Source organism: Sus scrofa, chromosome 12, assembly GCF_054392235.1.
Source record: "Sus scrofa isolate SSC_HxYL_T2T_F1_AM1 chromosome 12, Sscrofa_HxYL_maternal_Yorkshire_Landrace_v2.0, whole genome shotgun sequence".
Lineage (NCBI taxonomy): Eukaryota > Metazoa > Chordata > Mammalia > Artiodactyla > Suidae > Sus > Sus scrofa.
Genome location: NC_139394.1, coordinates 66,525,376 through 66,541,557, shown reverse-complemented (window position 1 = coordinate 66,541,557; position 16,182 = coordinate 66,525,376). Strand labels below are relative to the sequence as shown.

Here is a 16,182-nt window from a genome sequence, read left to right as displayed (position 1 = left end):
ATGAGGATGCGGGTTCGATCCCTGGCCCCACTCAGTGGGTTAAGGATCTGGTGTTGCCGTGAGCCGTGGTGGAGGTTGCAGATGCAGCTTGGGTCCTGCGTTGCTTTGGCTGTGGTGTAGGCCACCAGCTACAGCTTCAGTTCGGCCCCTTGCCTGGGAACTTCCATGTGCCATGGGTAGGTCCCTAAAAAGACTGAAAAAAGAAAAAAAGAAAAAAAAAGACTTATGTCCTGGGAATCATACATCATGTAACCTTTGGGGATCGGCTTTTTCACTCATCATAGTTCTTTGGAAAGTCACGCGGGTAGCACTGATCTCTAGTTGGTTCCCTTTTACTGTTTACTCGTGACCCACGGCGTGCGCCACTTGGCCACTGAGGGACATCTTCATTGCTTCCAGGATTTTTTTTTTTTACCCCTCCGAATAAAGCTGCAGTAACCAGTCATGCACAGTTTGGGTGTGAATAGAAGCCTCTGTTTCTCTGGAATCAGTGCCCAGGAATGCATTTCCCGGATCATACTGTAGTTGCATGTTTGGGTTTTTAAGCACCTACTAAATGGTTTTCAGAGCGCTGTGCCATTCTTCATCCCCTCCAGCAGCGTGTGGGTGATAGACTGTCTTCGCATCCTTCCCAGCACTTGGAGTTGTCATCATTTTAAATTGGGGCCATTCTGATAGGCGTGCAGTGACGTGTCACGTGGTGTTACGTTGCATTTCACCAGTAGCTGATGATGTTCAGCAGCTTTTCAGGTACTGATTTGCCATTCGTGTGTCTTCCGTGGGATGTCTTTGCATGGCCTTTGCCCATGTTCTAATTGGGTTGTTTGGGTTGTTCTAATTGGGTTATTGAGTTTTGAGAGTTTTTTTTTTAATATATTCCAGATACTAGTCTTTTTTTATACATGTGGTTTTCAAATATTTTATTTCACTCCGTGGCTTATCTTTTCACTCTTCTAGTGGACCTTTAGTAGAACAAATATTTTTATTATTTATTTATTTGTCTTTGGAGGGCCGCCTCTGTGGCATGTGAAGGTTCCTAGGCTAGGGGTCAATTCAGAGCTGTAGCTACTGGCCTACACCACAGGCACAGCAACGCCAGATTCAAGCTGCATCTTCAGCCTACACTGCAGCTCAAGACAATGCCAGATCCTTAACCCACTGAGCAAGGCCAGGGATTGAACATGCATCCTCATGGATACTAGTCAGATTTGTTTCCACTGAACCACAACGGGAACTCTGAGCAAATAGTTTTAATTTTAATGTCCAGTTTGGCAATTTGTGTTCCACTTTGATTTACTTTTTTGTGTAAGTTTGAGATTTATTTATTTTTTGCCTATGATGCCCAGTTGCACCAGCACCATTTGTTGCAGGACTCACTCCTCCACTGAAGTTTTAGCACCTTTGTTAAAAGTTAAATTGGGCATATTTATGTGGGTCTGTTTCTGGGCTCTCTCTTCTGTTCCATTGATCTGTGTGTCTAACCTTCTCAAACCTCACAGTCTTGTTTACTGTGATTTATCCTTTCACTTAGACGAATGGATTCTTCCCTCTTTCTTCTTCTTCTTTTTTTTTTTTTTTTTTTTTTTTTTTTTGCTGCATCCTATGCCGTAGCTCTGGCAGTGCTGTATCCTTTAACCCACTATGCCGGGCTGGGGATTGAACTCACATCTCTGCAGCCACCTGAGCTGCTGCAGTCAGATTCTTAACCCACTGTGCCATAGTGGGAACTCCTATTCCTATTTAAAAACTATTCTAGTTCCTTTGCCTTTCCATATAAATTTTATAGTAATCTTACCTATATCTGCAGAAGGTCTTTGTGAGCTTTTGTTAGCAATTACATTAAGCTTATACATCAATTTGGAGATGATTGACATCTTAGACTCTCTGATCCTGTGAGCACAGTAAGTCCATCTGTTTAGACTTTTTTTGGCTTTTCATCAGCATTGTGTAGTTTTCAGCATATGCAGGATCCTGTTCATATTTCGTTAGGTTTGCACCCAAGCATTTCATTTTTTTTTTAAATGATTGCAAATGGTATTTTATTTTTAATTTTGATGTCCACATATTCTTTGCTAATACATAGAAATGTGGTCGCTTTTTGTATACTGATCTTATGTACTACAACCTTGGTGGCTGTTGTTTTTGTTTTTGTTTTTGTTTTGCTTTTCAGGGCCGCACCCATGGCGTATGGAAGTTCCCAGGCTAGGGGTAGAATCAGAGCTGTAGCCGCTGGCCTACACCACAGCCACAGCAATGCAGGATCCGAGCCACGTCTGTGACCTACACCACAGCTCACAGCAACAATGGATCCTTAACCCACCGGGTGGGGCCAGAGATCAAACCTGCAACCTCGTGTTTCCTAGTCGGATTCGTTTCCACTGCACCACGACGGGATCTCTGCTTTGTGTTTTTGTTTTTTTTGTGTTTTTTTTTTAAGAAATTTGTCCATTTCATCTAGGTTGTCAAGTTAAAGCTTGTAGAATTGTTTGTAACACATCCTTGCTATCCTTTTGATGTCTGTGGTGATATCTCTTGTTTTATTCCTGATTTGAATTTGTGTCTTCTCTCTTTTTCTTTGTCAGTCTTGCTAGAAGTGTATCAATTTGGTTGATCTTTTCAAAGAACCAGCTCTTGTTTCATTGATTTTTTTTTTTTTTTTTTTTTTTTTTTTGTCTTTTTGCTATTTCTTTGGGCTGCTCCCGTGGCATATGGAGGTTCCCAGGCGAGGAGTCTAATCGGAGCTGTAGCCACCGGCCTATGCCAGAGCCACAGCAACGCGGGATCCGAGCCGCATCTGCAACCTACACCACAGCTCACTACAACGCCGGATCCTTAACCACTGAGCAAGGGCAGGGACCGAACCCGCAACCTCATGGTTTCTGGTCAGATTCGTTAACCACTGCGCCGCGATGGGAACTCCCAGTTTAGTTATTCTATCGATTGTTGAGAGAAGGATGTTGAAATCTCCAGCTGTCATGGTGGATTTATTTATTTCTCCTTTTAGTTTTCACGTCACATTACTTTGCAGCTATGTTGCAGAGACCATATATATTTAGGATTGCTTTATCTTCTTGGTGAATTGACCCTTTTATCATTATGTATGATGCGTTTCTGTCTCTGGTCATTTTCTTTATTTTTAAGTCTAGTTCATCTGATCCTAATAGAGCAACTTTGCTCTCCTCTGATTAATATTTGCAAGATGTGTGTTTTCTATTCTTTTACTGTCAAGCCCATGTGATCACACTTACAGTGTGTTTCTTGTAGACCTTGTGCAGTTGGGTCATTTTAAAAAATCTTCTTGGTCAGTGTCTGTCTTTTAATTGGTATATTTAGACTATGTACTTTGGGGTGGGGGGCTGTACCTATAGCATATGAGTATTGTTTTTCTCTGCTTTCAAGATTTTTTTCTTTGTCTTTAGTTTTCAGAAATAATTTTGATGTGTCTTGGTGTGAATTTCTTTGGATTTATCCATTAGCGTTCACTCAGCTTCTTGAATTGCTAGGTTGCCACTCTTGCCACATCGGGCAAGCTTTCTCTTCAAGTGTACTTCTGCCTTCCCCTGCTTGTCTCCTTCCAGGACTCTGATGACGCAAACGCTAGATCTTCTTTATAGTCCCAGAGGTCCCTCAGACTCTTCTTCTCGTCCTTTTTTTACCCCCAGTCTGTTTTCTTTCTGACGTCTGACTGGATAATTTCTTTTGCCGTGTCTTGCGGTTCTCTTGTTCATTCCATGGCTCTGTCATTCTGCTGTTGAGCCCTTCCGCTTTGCTCTTTTATTTGGTACTGTATTGTTCAGTTTTAGAGTTTCGCCCTGGCTCTCGTATCTTGTTTCTTCGCTCAGGCTTCGTTTTCATCTCTTCCAAGCATGTTCATAATTTCTTGTTGCAGTCTTTAGCATGGCTGCTCTGAATCGTCATCAGGTAGCTCCACCTGCCTGTCACCTCGGTGTTGGCATCTGTCGGCAGTCTGTGTTCATTCAGTTACTGGTTCTTGGTATGAGGGCGATTTTTCTGTTGAAAGATGGACATTTCTGTGTCACGTTAGGTGACTCTGGGCTGTGTTGGACCCTTCTCTCTCCGTTGGCTTTTTCTAACACTGCTCCAGCAGGGGCAGGGCTGCTGCCTTTTACCTCTGGATGGAAGTGGAGGTCTGGCTCCTCCCTTGGGTCCCACTGACACTGGAGGCGGGAGGCTCCTTGCTGTGCCACAGGGAGGGGGGTTCAGCTCCCCCCGTGTCCTCCTCTGATGTTGCCCGGCAGGTAGAGGGAGGGGAGCTGTTACTGCGGGTGGGGGCTGCCTGAGCCCTCCCTGGTAGGGGTTCCGGGACACCTCTTAGCTGGTGGGCAGGAGTCTGGCCTCTGCTGGTGGGGGTGGGGCTGCGTCTCTTCTGTGTGTGCTGGCGTCAGGTGGTTGTCATCGGAGCGTTTTCTGCCTTGCCAAGTTGTCCCCCATCCCTGGTCCTTGAGCTCAGTAGAGGCTTTTATTGGGGCTTTTCTCATCTGTGCCCGTTGGCACTAGCAGGTTGCCCCTCCTCCGGACCCCAGTCCGGGACAGGGTGCCCATCTCCATGTCGCTCCTGGGGTCTTGGGGTCCCCAGCCCCTCTGCCTTCTCTCTGCCTCTTCCAGTCTGCTCAGGTTTGTCCTATGTGCGGGATCCAGGGTCTTATTTGCAGGTGGTGGAGGTATAGTGAACAGTACATCTCTCTACGCCGTCTCCCAGGAAGCAGACATTTCCAGCGATCGCTTTCAGAGGGGCTCTGGGCTGAGCACACTGCCCCGGCCGCCAGCTCTTCCCAGAGCCCCGCCTGAAGTGCAGCGTCCGGGCGAGGGGGGGCGTGAGGGCCGGGCCAAGGCGCAGGCAGGGCTGCTCTCCGGGGAGGCTCCTACATGGGGTCTGGACGGGTGCGCTTCCCCCCGGGCGGCCTGCGGGAAGCAGAGCTCAGTCCCTGCTCTGGGTCCTCAGCACGGACGAGAGCTACCTGCTTCGCCTGTACCCCAGCCTTCAAAGTAAAACCCCAGCCCCCAGCCAGAGCACACCAACAGGACTGCACGCTTCCAGGGCCGGCTCCCTCTTGGGCCACCAGAGTCGGCAGCTCAGGTCACTGTGGGGCTCTCAGGAAGAGGAAGCCTTTGGCCCTTTCAGAGATCTTGCCCCGGAGAGGATGAGATGGAGCCTTCCGTCCCCCTTGTGAGCCTCTCCCACGGGCCCGAGGCTGTGGTGGGCGCTTCTGACTGGCTGATGTGGCCGGGTCTGCTCCTGTCGCCTTCGAAGAGTCTGAGTAGTGGTGGGAGAAGCAGAGCACCTCTGGGACGAGGCAGAGTCAGTGGGTGGGGACTGCAGGTCACCTGAGCCAGAGGAAACTCGCGGTGGGGGCTGGGGGGTGGTCGTGCTTGCTCTCCAGGCTCTCGGAGTGGGCTGCAGGGTCTGGAGGTTGTCGGCGAGGCACAGATGGGTTGAAGGAGGGCCCCGGCCTGGGCTGCTCCGCGCTGCCAGACACGGCTTTGCTTTCGCTGTGCTTTAGCCCTGCAAGTCCTCTCCACCCCAGGCCGCCCTCTGCTCATAGGTCCCTCCCTCAGACGGCAGTGCAGGGTGGCAGGTGCCTTCCTGTCTCCTGAGGACCCTGCAGTTAGTTGCACACTGGACGTTTAGAGGTTCTTCTCATGCAGCTGTGAGCACCGGGTCAGGTCAGCCAAATGTGAGCGCTTTGCTCCACTCCCTGCCCCGCTGACCTTGAAACAGCTGTACTGAGGTGTAACTCACATGCCGTATACACTTGACTGTGGTGTCTTCCCGGTTACCGGCACCACCAATTTTAGAACATTTTCTTCTTCCCCCAAAGGAAGCCCGTGCCCTGTAGCTGTCGCCCTCCGTGATCCTTTCACCCTGCCCTAGGCACCCACTGCCTGCCTTCTGGCACGTGGATTTGCCCTGGTCAGTGCTCTTGGGGAACCTTCTCTGCTTCCCAGCCTGTTGGAGCACCTCTTTTTTTGCCCCCACCCTGTGCTGGCCCAGCCTCCCACCTTTCAGGACGGCCTGCTCTCCGGGAAGGGTCCCCTTGCGGTGATCCAGTGATCCATATGAAGAGGTCATGGCCAGGGGAGGTGTGGGCTGGCAGCCTCTCTGAGTTTGTTGAGTGAATAACGGTGCTCGTTGTGGGCCCGGTTCTGGGGGACGTGTGCCAGTCCCAGGTCTCCTGTTGCCCCCTTTGAGGACAGGACAGGTCAGCACAGCTGATGGTAGGAAATCGCCCCAGAGTCCTACAGCTGAAAACCAGGAGGGTGGTGTGCAGTCCCAGCAGGCAGAATCGGAGGAGACTCGGCCTTGGCATCCAACTCCAGATTTCACTGGTCAGGGAACTGCCAGCAGAGCGGCCAAGTGGGGAAGTCACGTGACCAGATCTGCACAGGGAGTCGTCCCCTGGCACTGACCCCGCCATCCTGTGTGCGGGCGGCGGCGGCGGCTCTGCTCCGGGTGTGCAGTGGCGCCGAGAGAGGCCCAGTGCACTGGCCTGCGCCTCAGGGAGGCCGGGTGCCTCTGGTGTTGGCTGAGGAAACACACCTTTCCTCCTCTCCACTCTGCTGTCCCGCCCGGGTGGCGCTTCGTGCCCTGCACCCCACAGGCCCTCCAGGGCAGTCCCTCTGACGCTGGTTGCCTGCCGGCACCCACTCCCGGGTTTTGCCAAAGCCAGTCTCATTTCCTTCCATCAGCGCCCTCGTCCCCCTCTTCTGTTCTTGGGTGAAAGCCACTGTCTCCCCTGGGGGCCTGAGGACCCTGCAGAAACCAAGGAGAGAGGCTCAGCCGCATGCTCTGTGACCTCTGAGAGGTGACCTTCCCTCTCCGAGCCACAGATTCTGCAGCTTTTCAGAATGAGGTGTTGGGACAAGGCCTTCCAGTTTGGAAGCATGGAATGGAACGCTCTTAAGAGGACCCCCAGGCCTTCCCCAGAGATGGCCGCGGTGTGGGATCAGCAGGCGGGGGTGGGGTGGGGGGTTGCTTTGTGTTCCTGGCCTCCAGCTCGTGGCGGAGCCCTGGGCCTGCCTGTGCCTTTCCTGCCGCTTCCTCAGGAGCTGGGCGTGGCTGAACCGGGAGCTGGAGCCTGAGTGTCTGTCTCCGCTTTCAGCTCCTGAGGAAGCCCTGTGGCCAGGGTCCTCGGAATGGAGGGACTCTTAGGCTCTAAAAAAGTGTAAGAATAGCTAACATTTATTCAGTTCTTATAAGCCAGACAATGCTCGGGTTATTTATTTTTTTCTCATGCAGTTTTTCTGAGATAATTCACATACCATAAAATTCACCCTTTCTTTTTTCTTTTTTTCTTTTTCAGCCACACCTGCGGCATATGGAGGTTCCGGGCCAGGGAACTGCCACCTTCAGCAGTGCAGTGTGCTGGCTTGGGGATCAAACCCAAACCGCTGCAGAGACAACACCAGATCTTTGACCCACTGTGCCACGGTGGGAACTCCAGAATTTACCCTTTTAAAGCATACGATTTTGTAGTTTTTAGCCATTCTTACAAGTTCGTGCAAGTAATTCCACTATCTCATTCCAGAATCTTTTCATCACCCCCGAAAGAACCCCACACCTGTTAGCAGCCACCCCCATTTCCTGCTCCCTCCACGTCTTGGCGACCACTCTTGCCTCTCTTTCCCTGGATTTCCTCATTCTGGGCCTTCCACGGAAGTGGAATCCTGCGATGTGTCGTCTTTGGGGTCTCTCTTTCTCACTTAGCATAATGCCTTCAAGGTTTAGCCACACTGTAACGTGGTGGTGCTCCCTGCCTTTTTATCACTGAATAGTATTCCATCGTGTGGTTAGACCACGTGTCGTTTATCCGTTCCTCTGCTGATAGACACTGGCCTGTTTCTCCCCTGTGGCTGTGAATAGTGCTGCTGTGAACTTCACGTCCACGTTTTGGCTTGATCACCTGCTTTCAGTCTCCCTGGGTGTGTGGTTTTTTGTTTTTGTTTTGTTTTTTAGGGTTGCACCCGTGGCATATGGAAGTTCCCAGGCTAGGGGTCGAATAGAAGCTATAGCTGCCAGCCTACACCACAGCCACAGCAGCTCGGGATCCGAGCCACATCTGCAGCCTGCACCACAGCTCATGGCAATGCCCGGGTCCTTAACCCACTGAGTGAGGCCAGGGATCGCACCTGCGTCCTCATGGATGCGAGTCAGATTCGTTTCGGCTGAGCCATGACAGGGCCTCCTCCCTGGGTGCGTGTGTACCTGGGAGTGGAACTCTGAGTGTACCCTTGAGGACCTGCCGGACTGGTTTCCCCCGGGGCCGCGTGCGTCCCCGTGCTGTGCCGTGCTCTCCTTGCATTATCGCATCAGTCCTCCATAGATGTCACGAGGTGTAGGTGAAATTTTCATTACTCTCACTATCAAAGGGGAAGGCAGGAAGTCCAGGGTCCGTGGCCCAAGGCCCTGCGGCCGGCAGGTTGACGACTCTGGGGCCAGAGCGCGTCGTGGTCGCTAAAGCCTCCGCTCTGTTTTGCACCATCAGGATGAGGGCCTGCGACTGCTGCTGTCCGCCCGTGTGCCTCCTGCCTGCACGCTGGCACTCACAGGTTACTGCAGACAGTGCCACCGTTTCCCCATCTTGGTAGCTTGATCGGGAACTCGAGCAAGGTGGCTGTGTCTTGGGTGTTTCTGTGTCCTCCCGGTTTTCAGGCTCCCCCTGGGTGTTGCATCCTCTGCTCCACAGCCAGTGCTGCAGACCCACCCAAGCCTCTGGCTCCGGACCGTGTTTCTTGGAGGTGGGCTGGGCCAGGCAATGAGATGCTTGGCGTGTGCTGAGCACAGGTGGATTCTGTTTCCAGTGAGTCCCTGTCAGCTTGTCCCCAGCTTGAACCTGTCCAAGGCCCCTGATGACCTGCCCTGCCTTTTTCTCCAGGCAAAACCCATTTACGGCGGCTGGCTGCTCCTGGCTCCAGATGGGACTGACTTTGACAACCCGGTGCATCGGTCTCGGGTAAGGGCATCAGGGTGCACTCTTGGGGGGAGTCGGGGGGGGCTGCTAAGGGCAGGTAGACCGAGTGGAGGGGAAGGGGGTGGGGAGTTGAACCGTGGATCTGGGGATGGCTGGATCCGCAGGGAACCCCTGTTTGCTGGACTCTATTTGATAGTGGGTCCCACGGGAAAAGCCTCAGGTCCATAGTTAGGCTGGCCCTCCATCCAGGATGAGAACACACTTCCTAGAAACAGCTCGTGGAAAAGGCCAAGGGGTGGTCCAGCGCGCCTGTGCATTGTCCCTTCAGAGCGGGGGCCCTGCTTCCCGCAGCCCCTTCTTCCCATCCTTCTCCCCCGCCGGGGGCTCAGCACAGGAGCACCCGTAAAGGGATGTGGGCCTTGAGGGCCGACTCTGCATCAGCCCCCTGTCTCCTGGGGACCAGCCCAGGGCAGGTCCGGGCTGGAGCAGCAAGGTGGTCGCCCAGCACTGTCCTGGCTTGCAGCTAAGTCACTCTTTCCTTTCCCACGTGCTCCCCTCCAGGCACCTGTTTTCTGCACGCTGCTCCAGCTCTGCTCCCTTCTCCTCCCCTGCTCCCCTGAGAGCCTCAGTCCTGCCTCTGGGACTCTGCTGCCCTGGCCTGAATGGTACACCCCATAGAACTTGCTTTGTGTCTCGGGTCTTTGGGCTTCCTTCTGGAAGGTGGTTGATTTTAAAGACAGCACCCAGGGGCGTTGGAAATATTTCTCAGGCAGAGTCCAGGTGGCCTCTCCCTGGACTAGGCTGCCTCTCCCAGCCAGGTCGGAACACCCGGTATGGAACTAGCCTTCGGCAGGTCCCCTTTGCAAGGCCATGTGAGTGTTCTCTTGCTGCCGCCTGGGCGTGAAGATGGCAGCGGCGACTGTGTCCCAGTGCTGCAGTAACCAGGGAGCAGCCCTCATTCCTGTTTTATATTTAGATCATACAGAACTGCCTTTTCTGATGGGAAAATCATTAGTGTAAATGATATAATTCTGGCCCAAAGCAGAGACACAGTATTTTAGTTCGTTCCTGTGGCCTTGTTGCCGGTGGAAGTACGAGTTCTGCTGGGCTTTTGGAAATGTTGACAATAGGTCATGGATTTTCGTGATGATCTTTGGGATTCAGGGACCAGCTCTAGACAGGTGCCCCCTGCAGGGAAGGTCCTCCCGGTCCCCTGGCAGTGCACCTGGCCTCCATCGGCCCCCGCTGACCTGGCCTTTGGGTCCTGGGCGGAGAGCTGCACCCTTCGCCAGTGGGGCCCTCCCTGCGTGTCGGGGCTGTTCCTCCTCGGCCTCACTCCCCCTCGGTTTTGAATCTTGTTTGTGGCCGCCTCCTCAGTGGACGCTGCAGCTGGCCGTCTTTTTCTGTTTCTCGCTCTCCCCTGGATCACTGTCTTTTTCTGTTTCTCGCTCTCCCCTGGAACACTATCTTTTTCTGTTTCTCGCTCTCCCCTGGATCACTGGGACAAGTCTTCTATACCATGTTTCCAGATTTTTCAGAAGTTGGCAACCAGTGCCGGGCATTGTCAGGTTATCCTGTGTCATGTCAGGTGAAGGAGAAAGCCAGTGTTGGCAGTGGTGTGCGGTAGGCTCTGCGCCTGCCGCGTACGGAGGGCAGGAGGGTGACCCAGATGTCATCGCCGCTGCGAGGAGCTTGCACATTAAAATAGACCAGGCGGAGTTCCCGTCGTGGCTCGGTGGTAACGAACCCCACTAGCATCCATGAGGACACGGGTTCCATCCCTGTCCTTACTCAGTGGGTTAAGGATCTGGCGTTGCCATGAGCTGTGGTGTAGGTCACACATGCCACTTGGATCCTGCATTGCTGTGGCTGTGGCGTAGGCTGACAGCTGCAGCTGATTCAACCCCGAGCCTGGGAACCTCCATATGCCTCGGGTACAGCCCTAAAAAGGCAAAAGAAAAGACCAGGCAGGGTTAGGGTTTAGGGTTTAGGGTCAGGGTTTAGGGTTATGGTTTAGGGTTTGGGTTAGGGTCAGGGTCAGGGGTTAGGGTTAGAGGGTTAGGGTCAGGGTCAGGGGAGCACACTGCGTGTTTGGGCCCCTTCCCTGGCCCAGTCCTGGCTCACAATGCACCTTCTTCCACCCCGGGCCTGCTTTCCCTGCCATCTACCCCAGAAATGGCTGTGCAGCCTGCATCCCTCAGATGCCGGCTTGTTGGACTCGGGCCGGGCGAGTGGGGCCGGGCCGGGACCCAGCCCCCTGTGTTCTGTTGCAGAAATGGCAGCGCCGGTTCTTCGTCCTCTACGAGCACGGCCTCTTGCGCTACGCCCTGGACGAGATGGTGAGTGCCTGCGCCGCCCTCCTCATCCCCAGCCTGCGCCAGGCCCTTCCCGGGGGCGGGGCTGCCTGGTGGGCACCGCAGCTCTGTGCTCTCACGCAGCTTCTACTCGGGAGCCTGGAAGGGTAAGGGCCCGCGGCAGCTGGTTGCAATGATGCCTGCAGCCCGGGCCTTTGCTCCGAGCGTCCTCAGTGGTCCCGGGGGAGGGTTGGTGGTGAGGGAGGAAGTCGTTCTTTTCAAGGATGATGGGGTTGGGCCCAGCCAGAGCACCTGGCTCTGGGAAAAGCGGGCCGGGCTGCAGACCTCAGGGGCAGGCGGCGGTGGCCCTGGGCAGGCGTGTGCAGGCTGAGCGCCGCGGATCACTCCCTGCAGCCCAGGGCTCCTCTCAGGGCCGTTGCCGAGATTGGCCTGGCCTGTGCCTTTAGATGTTCGGAGGCCTCCTGGCCGTAGGGCCAGTGCTCTGGTCACCCAGCCGTAGTGTATGGGCGCCGTCCTGCCCCACCGCTCACCTGGTTTGCTTCCTGCTTCCTGGACTCACTGACTGTTTACCAACCAGGTGCAAGGTTCTGGCTTTTCTTTTCCCACCCATTTCGTCTCTTGATTTTTTTCTCTGAAGGAGGTGGGTCTGTCCTAACTCGCTGGAGGTAGGATGAATTTTAAGCTTTATAAAAGTTTGGAGACGGAAGATTTGAGCACCTTTTCCTGTGCCTTGGCGTGTGTGGCTCTGTGGGCAGCATTTTAAACCGGGGCTGTGGAAGAACCTCTCCTCACAGCGCGTGAAACAGGCGTATCCCACTGCCTGCATCCCAGCCTTTCCTTGCTTTGGGGTCCTGGAAGCAGAGTGTGGGCCTCCACTGGGGATCACCATGCCTGACTGCCCGGGGCTGCCTGGCAGTGTCTGGCGTCGCCCTTGATTCTCACAGCTGCACGAGGGTGGAGAGGTGCCTTTGTTTGGCACCTGGTGGGTAGCGGCCTGGGGCAGCGTGTGAGGCGCAGGCCGGCTCCACACCTGATAGTGAGCTGCCCCTGAGTGTCGGCAGTGCCGAGGCTGAGAGCCCCTGTGTGACCTGGTCAGTGGCTTATTTACATTAAAAAAAAATTCGAGTGTTTTACTTGCTATCATCCCTCTTCTTAAAAGGTGGGGAAGGCCCCCCCATCAGATTTCCCAGGAGGGCGGGAGGTGAGGGGGCAGGGCTAGCCTGCGGACTGGCCCGGTGTGTGTGTCGGTGTCGGGGGGGCTGGCTCGTTCCTGGGGTGGAGGGGCTTCTGCCGGGTGTCCCTGCGCATGGGGTGACCACAGGGCCGGCAGAACTGTCGGGGCCGGGCTGTGAGCCTGGGCCGGGCTGGGGCCGAGGTGGGCGGACAGGTCCTGCTTCCTGCAGCAGCTCCGCCCACTGGCCTGCCTAACCGCCGTGCCTTGGCCTGGGTCTTGGAGAGGCAGCTCTGAGCAGCCACTCCCGCCCCGGCCACCCCGTCCCTCCCAGCTAATGGATTGCATGTAATAAGTTGTAGTATTTTATGGCTGGGCTCTTAACACCCAGTCACAATCTGCTTCAAATTGTTACTTGGACATGTGTGCACTGGGACTACTTGTTCTGATTTGCCTCAATATCATCCTACTGAGTAGACTGTGACTTTTTTTCATTGCTGGATCCTTCGTGAATCTTAGTACCTCTGCACTGTCTGACCTGGGGTTTGGCGGCTCTGAGCGCGTAAATATTCGTTGAGCTGAAACGATGCCCTGTGCTGGTGTGTTAGGTGCCGCCGGATTCTCTCTGGGCTCAGGAAGGAGCTGGGCCTGGGCGCTCCTAGGAGCGGGTCTGAGAATGTTTTGCCTTGCAGCTCTTAATGCTTCCTCAGCAGAAGGGAGAGCCCTCCCGAGGGCTCCGGAGAACGAGGTGGGGACAAGAGGGACGCGGTGGCGGCCGGGCACTGCGGAGCACAGGCTGCGCTCCCTGGCGGGTACCTGCCTGGAGGGCTGGGGCCTGGCAGTTGGGCTCCAGGGGCAGACTGTTGCCTTTTTCTTCCAGGCGGCTCTGAGATGGGACTAACCTTTGGGAATCACTTTTCCTTTTTTGGGAAATTTCTTTCTCGATACACCCACATACCCTGTAACTGGTGGGTGTGGAGGAAAGGCAAATTGCCCAAAAAAGGAAAAAAAATTTCTCAAATGCAAGCTGAGGTGAGGTGGGCTCAGGGCGGCCTCCCAGACAAGTGGGAGCCAGAGTAATTTGGCTGGGCCTCTGGAGTGTCAGGAGCGGACAGAGTGGAGACTCTGGAGACCCAGACGGCAGCCTCCGTCCTTGCTTCCGTCTGCCGGCCGTGCTCCGCCCGGCGCTGCACCCATCCTTCCTCTTTCCTGGTGGCTGATGTGAGGCTAGGGTGCTGGTGTCAGCAGGTCCCAGGGTCATTCGAAGACTTTACTGCAGAAGCACCCAGTCCAGAGGAGGTGCGGGCAGCCCGGTTTCAGGTGGAACCCACTGGGCTGGGAGGCCGGCAGTGCCGGGGGGACCGTGCCTGATGAGCTGTGGCGGTCTTGTCTCTGGCTTTCGTCTTCTCTCTCTTTTTCCGCCTGGAAGCCAGGCGGAAACAGGGTCTAGGGATTTTTTTGTTTGCTTTTAAATTTTGGTAAACTATAGGTAACAAAAATTTACCTTTTTTTTTTTAAATTAAAGGGCCACACCCGCAGCATCTGGAAGTTCCTGGGGTAGGGGTCAAATCGGAACCGCATCTGTGACCTACGCCACAGCAATGCCGCATCCTTAAACCACAGAGTCAGGCCAGGGATCAAACCTGCGTCGTCATGGATACTAGTAGGGTTCTGAACCCGCCGAGCCACTCCCAGATTTGTCGTTGTAGCCGTTTTTAAGATGACAGCTCCGTAGCCTTGAGCGCACGCACATTGTCGGGCGCCACCATCAGCTCCCTCCCCAGAGCCCTGTCCATCCTTCCAGGCTGGACCTCTGTCCCCGGGAAACCCTCACCTCCCACCCCCTTGCGCAGCCCCCACTGCCCAAGCCGCCTCTAGAAACCTCCTGTAAGTGGGGTCGTGTGGTATTTGTCCTTCTGCGTCTGGCTGGTCTCACGGAGCATAATGTCTTCAGGGCTCCTCCGTGACGGAGCCTGTGTTGGGATCTCCTTCCTGGGAAAGAGATTTGTAGGGTCTCGTGCTCTTGAACTTGGCCTGCCCCGAAGCACACTGCCCCTGGGTCTCTCCTTGGTGGACACAGCGGGGAGTCGTACCCAAGCTTCTGGGGCAGGCGCGTGGGGCATGTTGTCACTCCCCGCCCCAGTGATTCCTGCAAAGTCAGGACAGACCAGGACCCTGCGCCTTCTCGGAGGCCGAGTGCACACAGCAGGGAGGCCTCATGGCCTTCTGAGCCGGGCCTTGCTCAAGGACAGCTGTGGCTTCGTCAGCCCCTAGGGTGGGCCGGTCGCCCCTAGTCCCTGTGCTGGCACGTGAAGTGGTGGGCTTGGCCCGACCACTCTCGGGGGCCGTCGAGTGCTGGAAGGCAGGGCTTCTGGCTTCTGTACAGTTTGCTTCCTACGGGATGCAGTCCTAGTGGTTGCTTGATGCCAGGATGCACTTGTGCCCCCAGGGAGCATGGGGAGGGACTGAGCTCGGCCCTGCTGATGTCTTTGAGGTTCTCCTGCTCCTCTGCAGCCAGGCCCCCTGCAGCCTCTGCGTCAGCACCTCCTGAGGGCAGGGCCGCGGGATCCGCAGTTACGCCACCACTCCCTGCAGTGTGAAGAAGCATAGGTGTGAGAAGCGCTGTTCTAAACCGGGGCTCCTCTCGGCCGTGCTCGGAGCCCTTGTCTGCAGCCCAATGCCGCTGACTCGTGGTAACCGTGGTGGCTGTTGTGTCCACAGGAGAGAGCCACCGGGGAGGACCTGTGGCCAAAAGAAGGTCACTCTTGGTTTGTGGTGAGGCTCACGGCCTGTTGGGACCCACCTGTGGACACATGAAGATAGATGGAAATCCAGACCACAGTCTGCCCGCTTTTCAGGGCGCTAGGTGGTTTGGGGAGTCGGAGGAGTCTTCTGGGAGGGAAGAGGGGGCATTGGCCGTCCTCCTTGTCCCAGGGGTTGAGGGGATGGCGTGCTCACCCTAACACTCAGGGTTTGTTCTTGAGGCACAGTCTCTAGAGTGCTGCGCATAGCAGCCTGCTTGGTAGATATTGTGTCCATTTCACAGAAGGAGAAACTGAGGCCCAGACAGATGGGGGCGTCCCTCAACTTCATTGACAGCTGGGGTCTGTGAACACGTGAGATGTTGGAGAATGATGGAGTCTTTGCAGTGGTCCCGTGCCTCCCTCTGTCTCCTCAGGCCGGCCTGCACTCCAGCCAGGGTGGACCCAAATTCTCATGGACACCGTGTTCGGCTCTTTTCTTTTTCTTTTTGTCTTTTTGCTATTTCTTTGGGCCGCTCCCGCAGCATATGGAGGTTCCCAGGCTAGGGGTTGAATCAGAGCTGTAGCCACCGGCCTACGCCAGAGCCACAGCAACGCGGTATCCGAGCCGCATCTGCGACCTACACCACAGCTCACGACAACGCCGGATCGTTAACCCACTGAGCAGGGACAGGGACCGAACCCGCAACCTCATGGTTCCTAGTCGGATTCGTTAACCACTGCGCCACGACGGGAACTCCTCTTTTCTTTTTTTGATAGGCAAAAAATAGATTTGTTAAGATAGGATGCTTGTGAGACGATGTAAGCGGAGGGCAGGCTCAGAAGCTCTGCTGTGTTGGGTTCTTAACCTCCTGAGCCGCAACAGGAAGCCCCCAGCGTAATGAACTTTTTAAAAAGCATTTGCCAAAAAAAAAAAGTTCCCGTTGTGGTGCAGCAGAGACAAATCGGACTAGGATCCATGAGGTTGCCCGTTCAATCCTTGGCCTCGCTCAGTGGGTTAAGGA

At 54.8% G+C, this 16,182-nt stretch overlaps 1 protein-coding gene across 1 annotated transcript in view; it reads left to right on the top strand.

Moving 5' to 3' along the window:
- Positions 1-16,182, top strand: part of MPRIP (myosin phosphatase Rho interacting protein) — a 108,267-nt gene that overhangs the window by 23,352 nt on the left and 68,733 nt on the right. Inside the window, 2 exon segments of the mRNA NM_001435399.1 lie at positions 8,895-8,972; positions 11,204-11,269. Of these exon segments, the coding sequence (NP_001422328.1) occupies positions 8,895-8,972; positions 11,204-11,269 (144 nt within the window).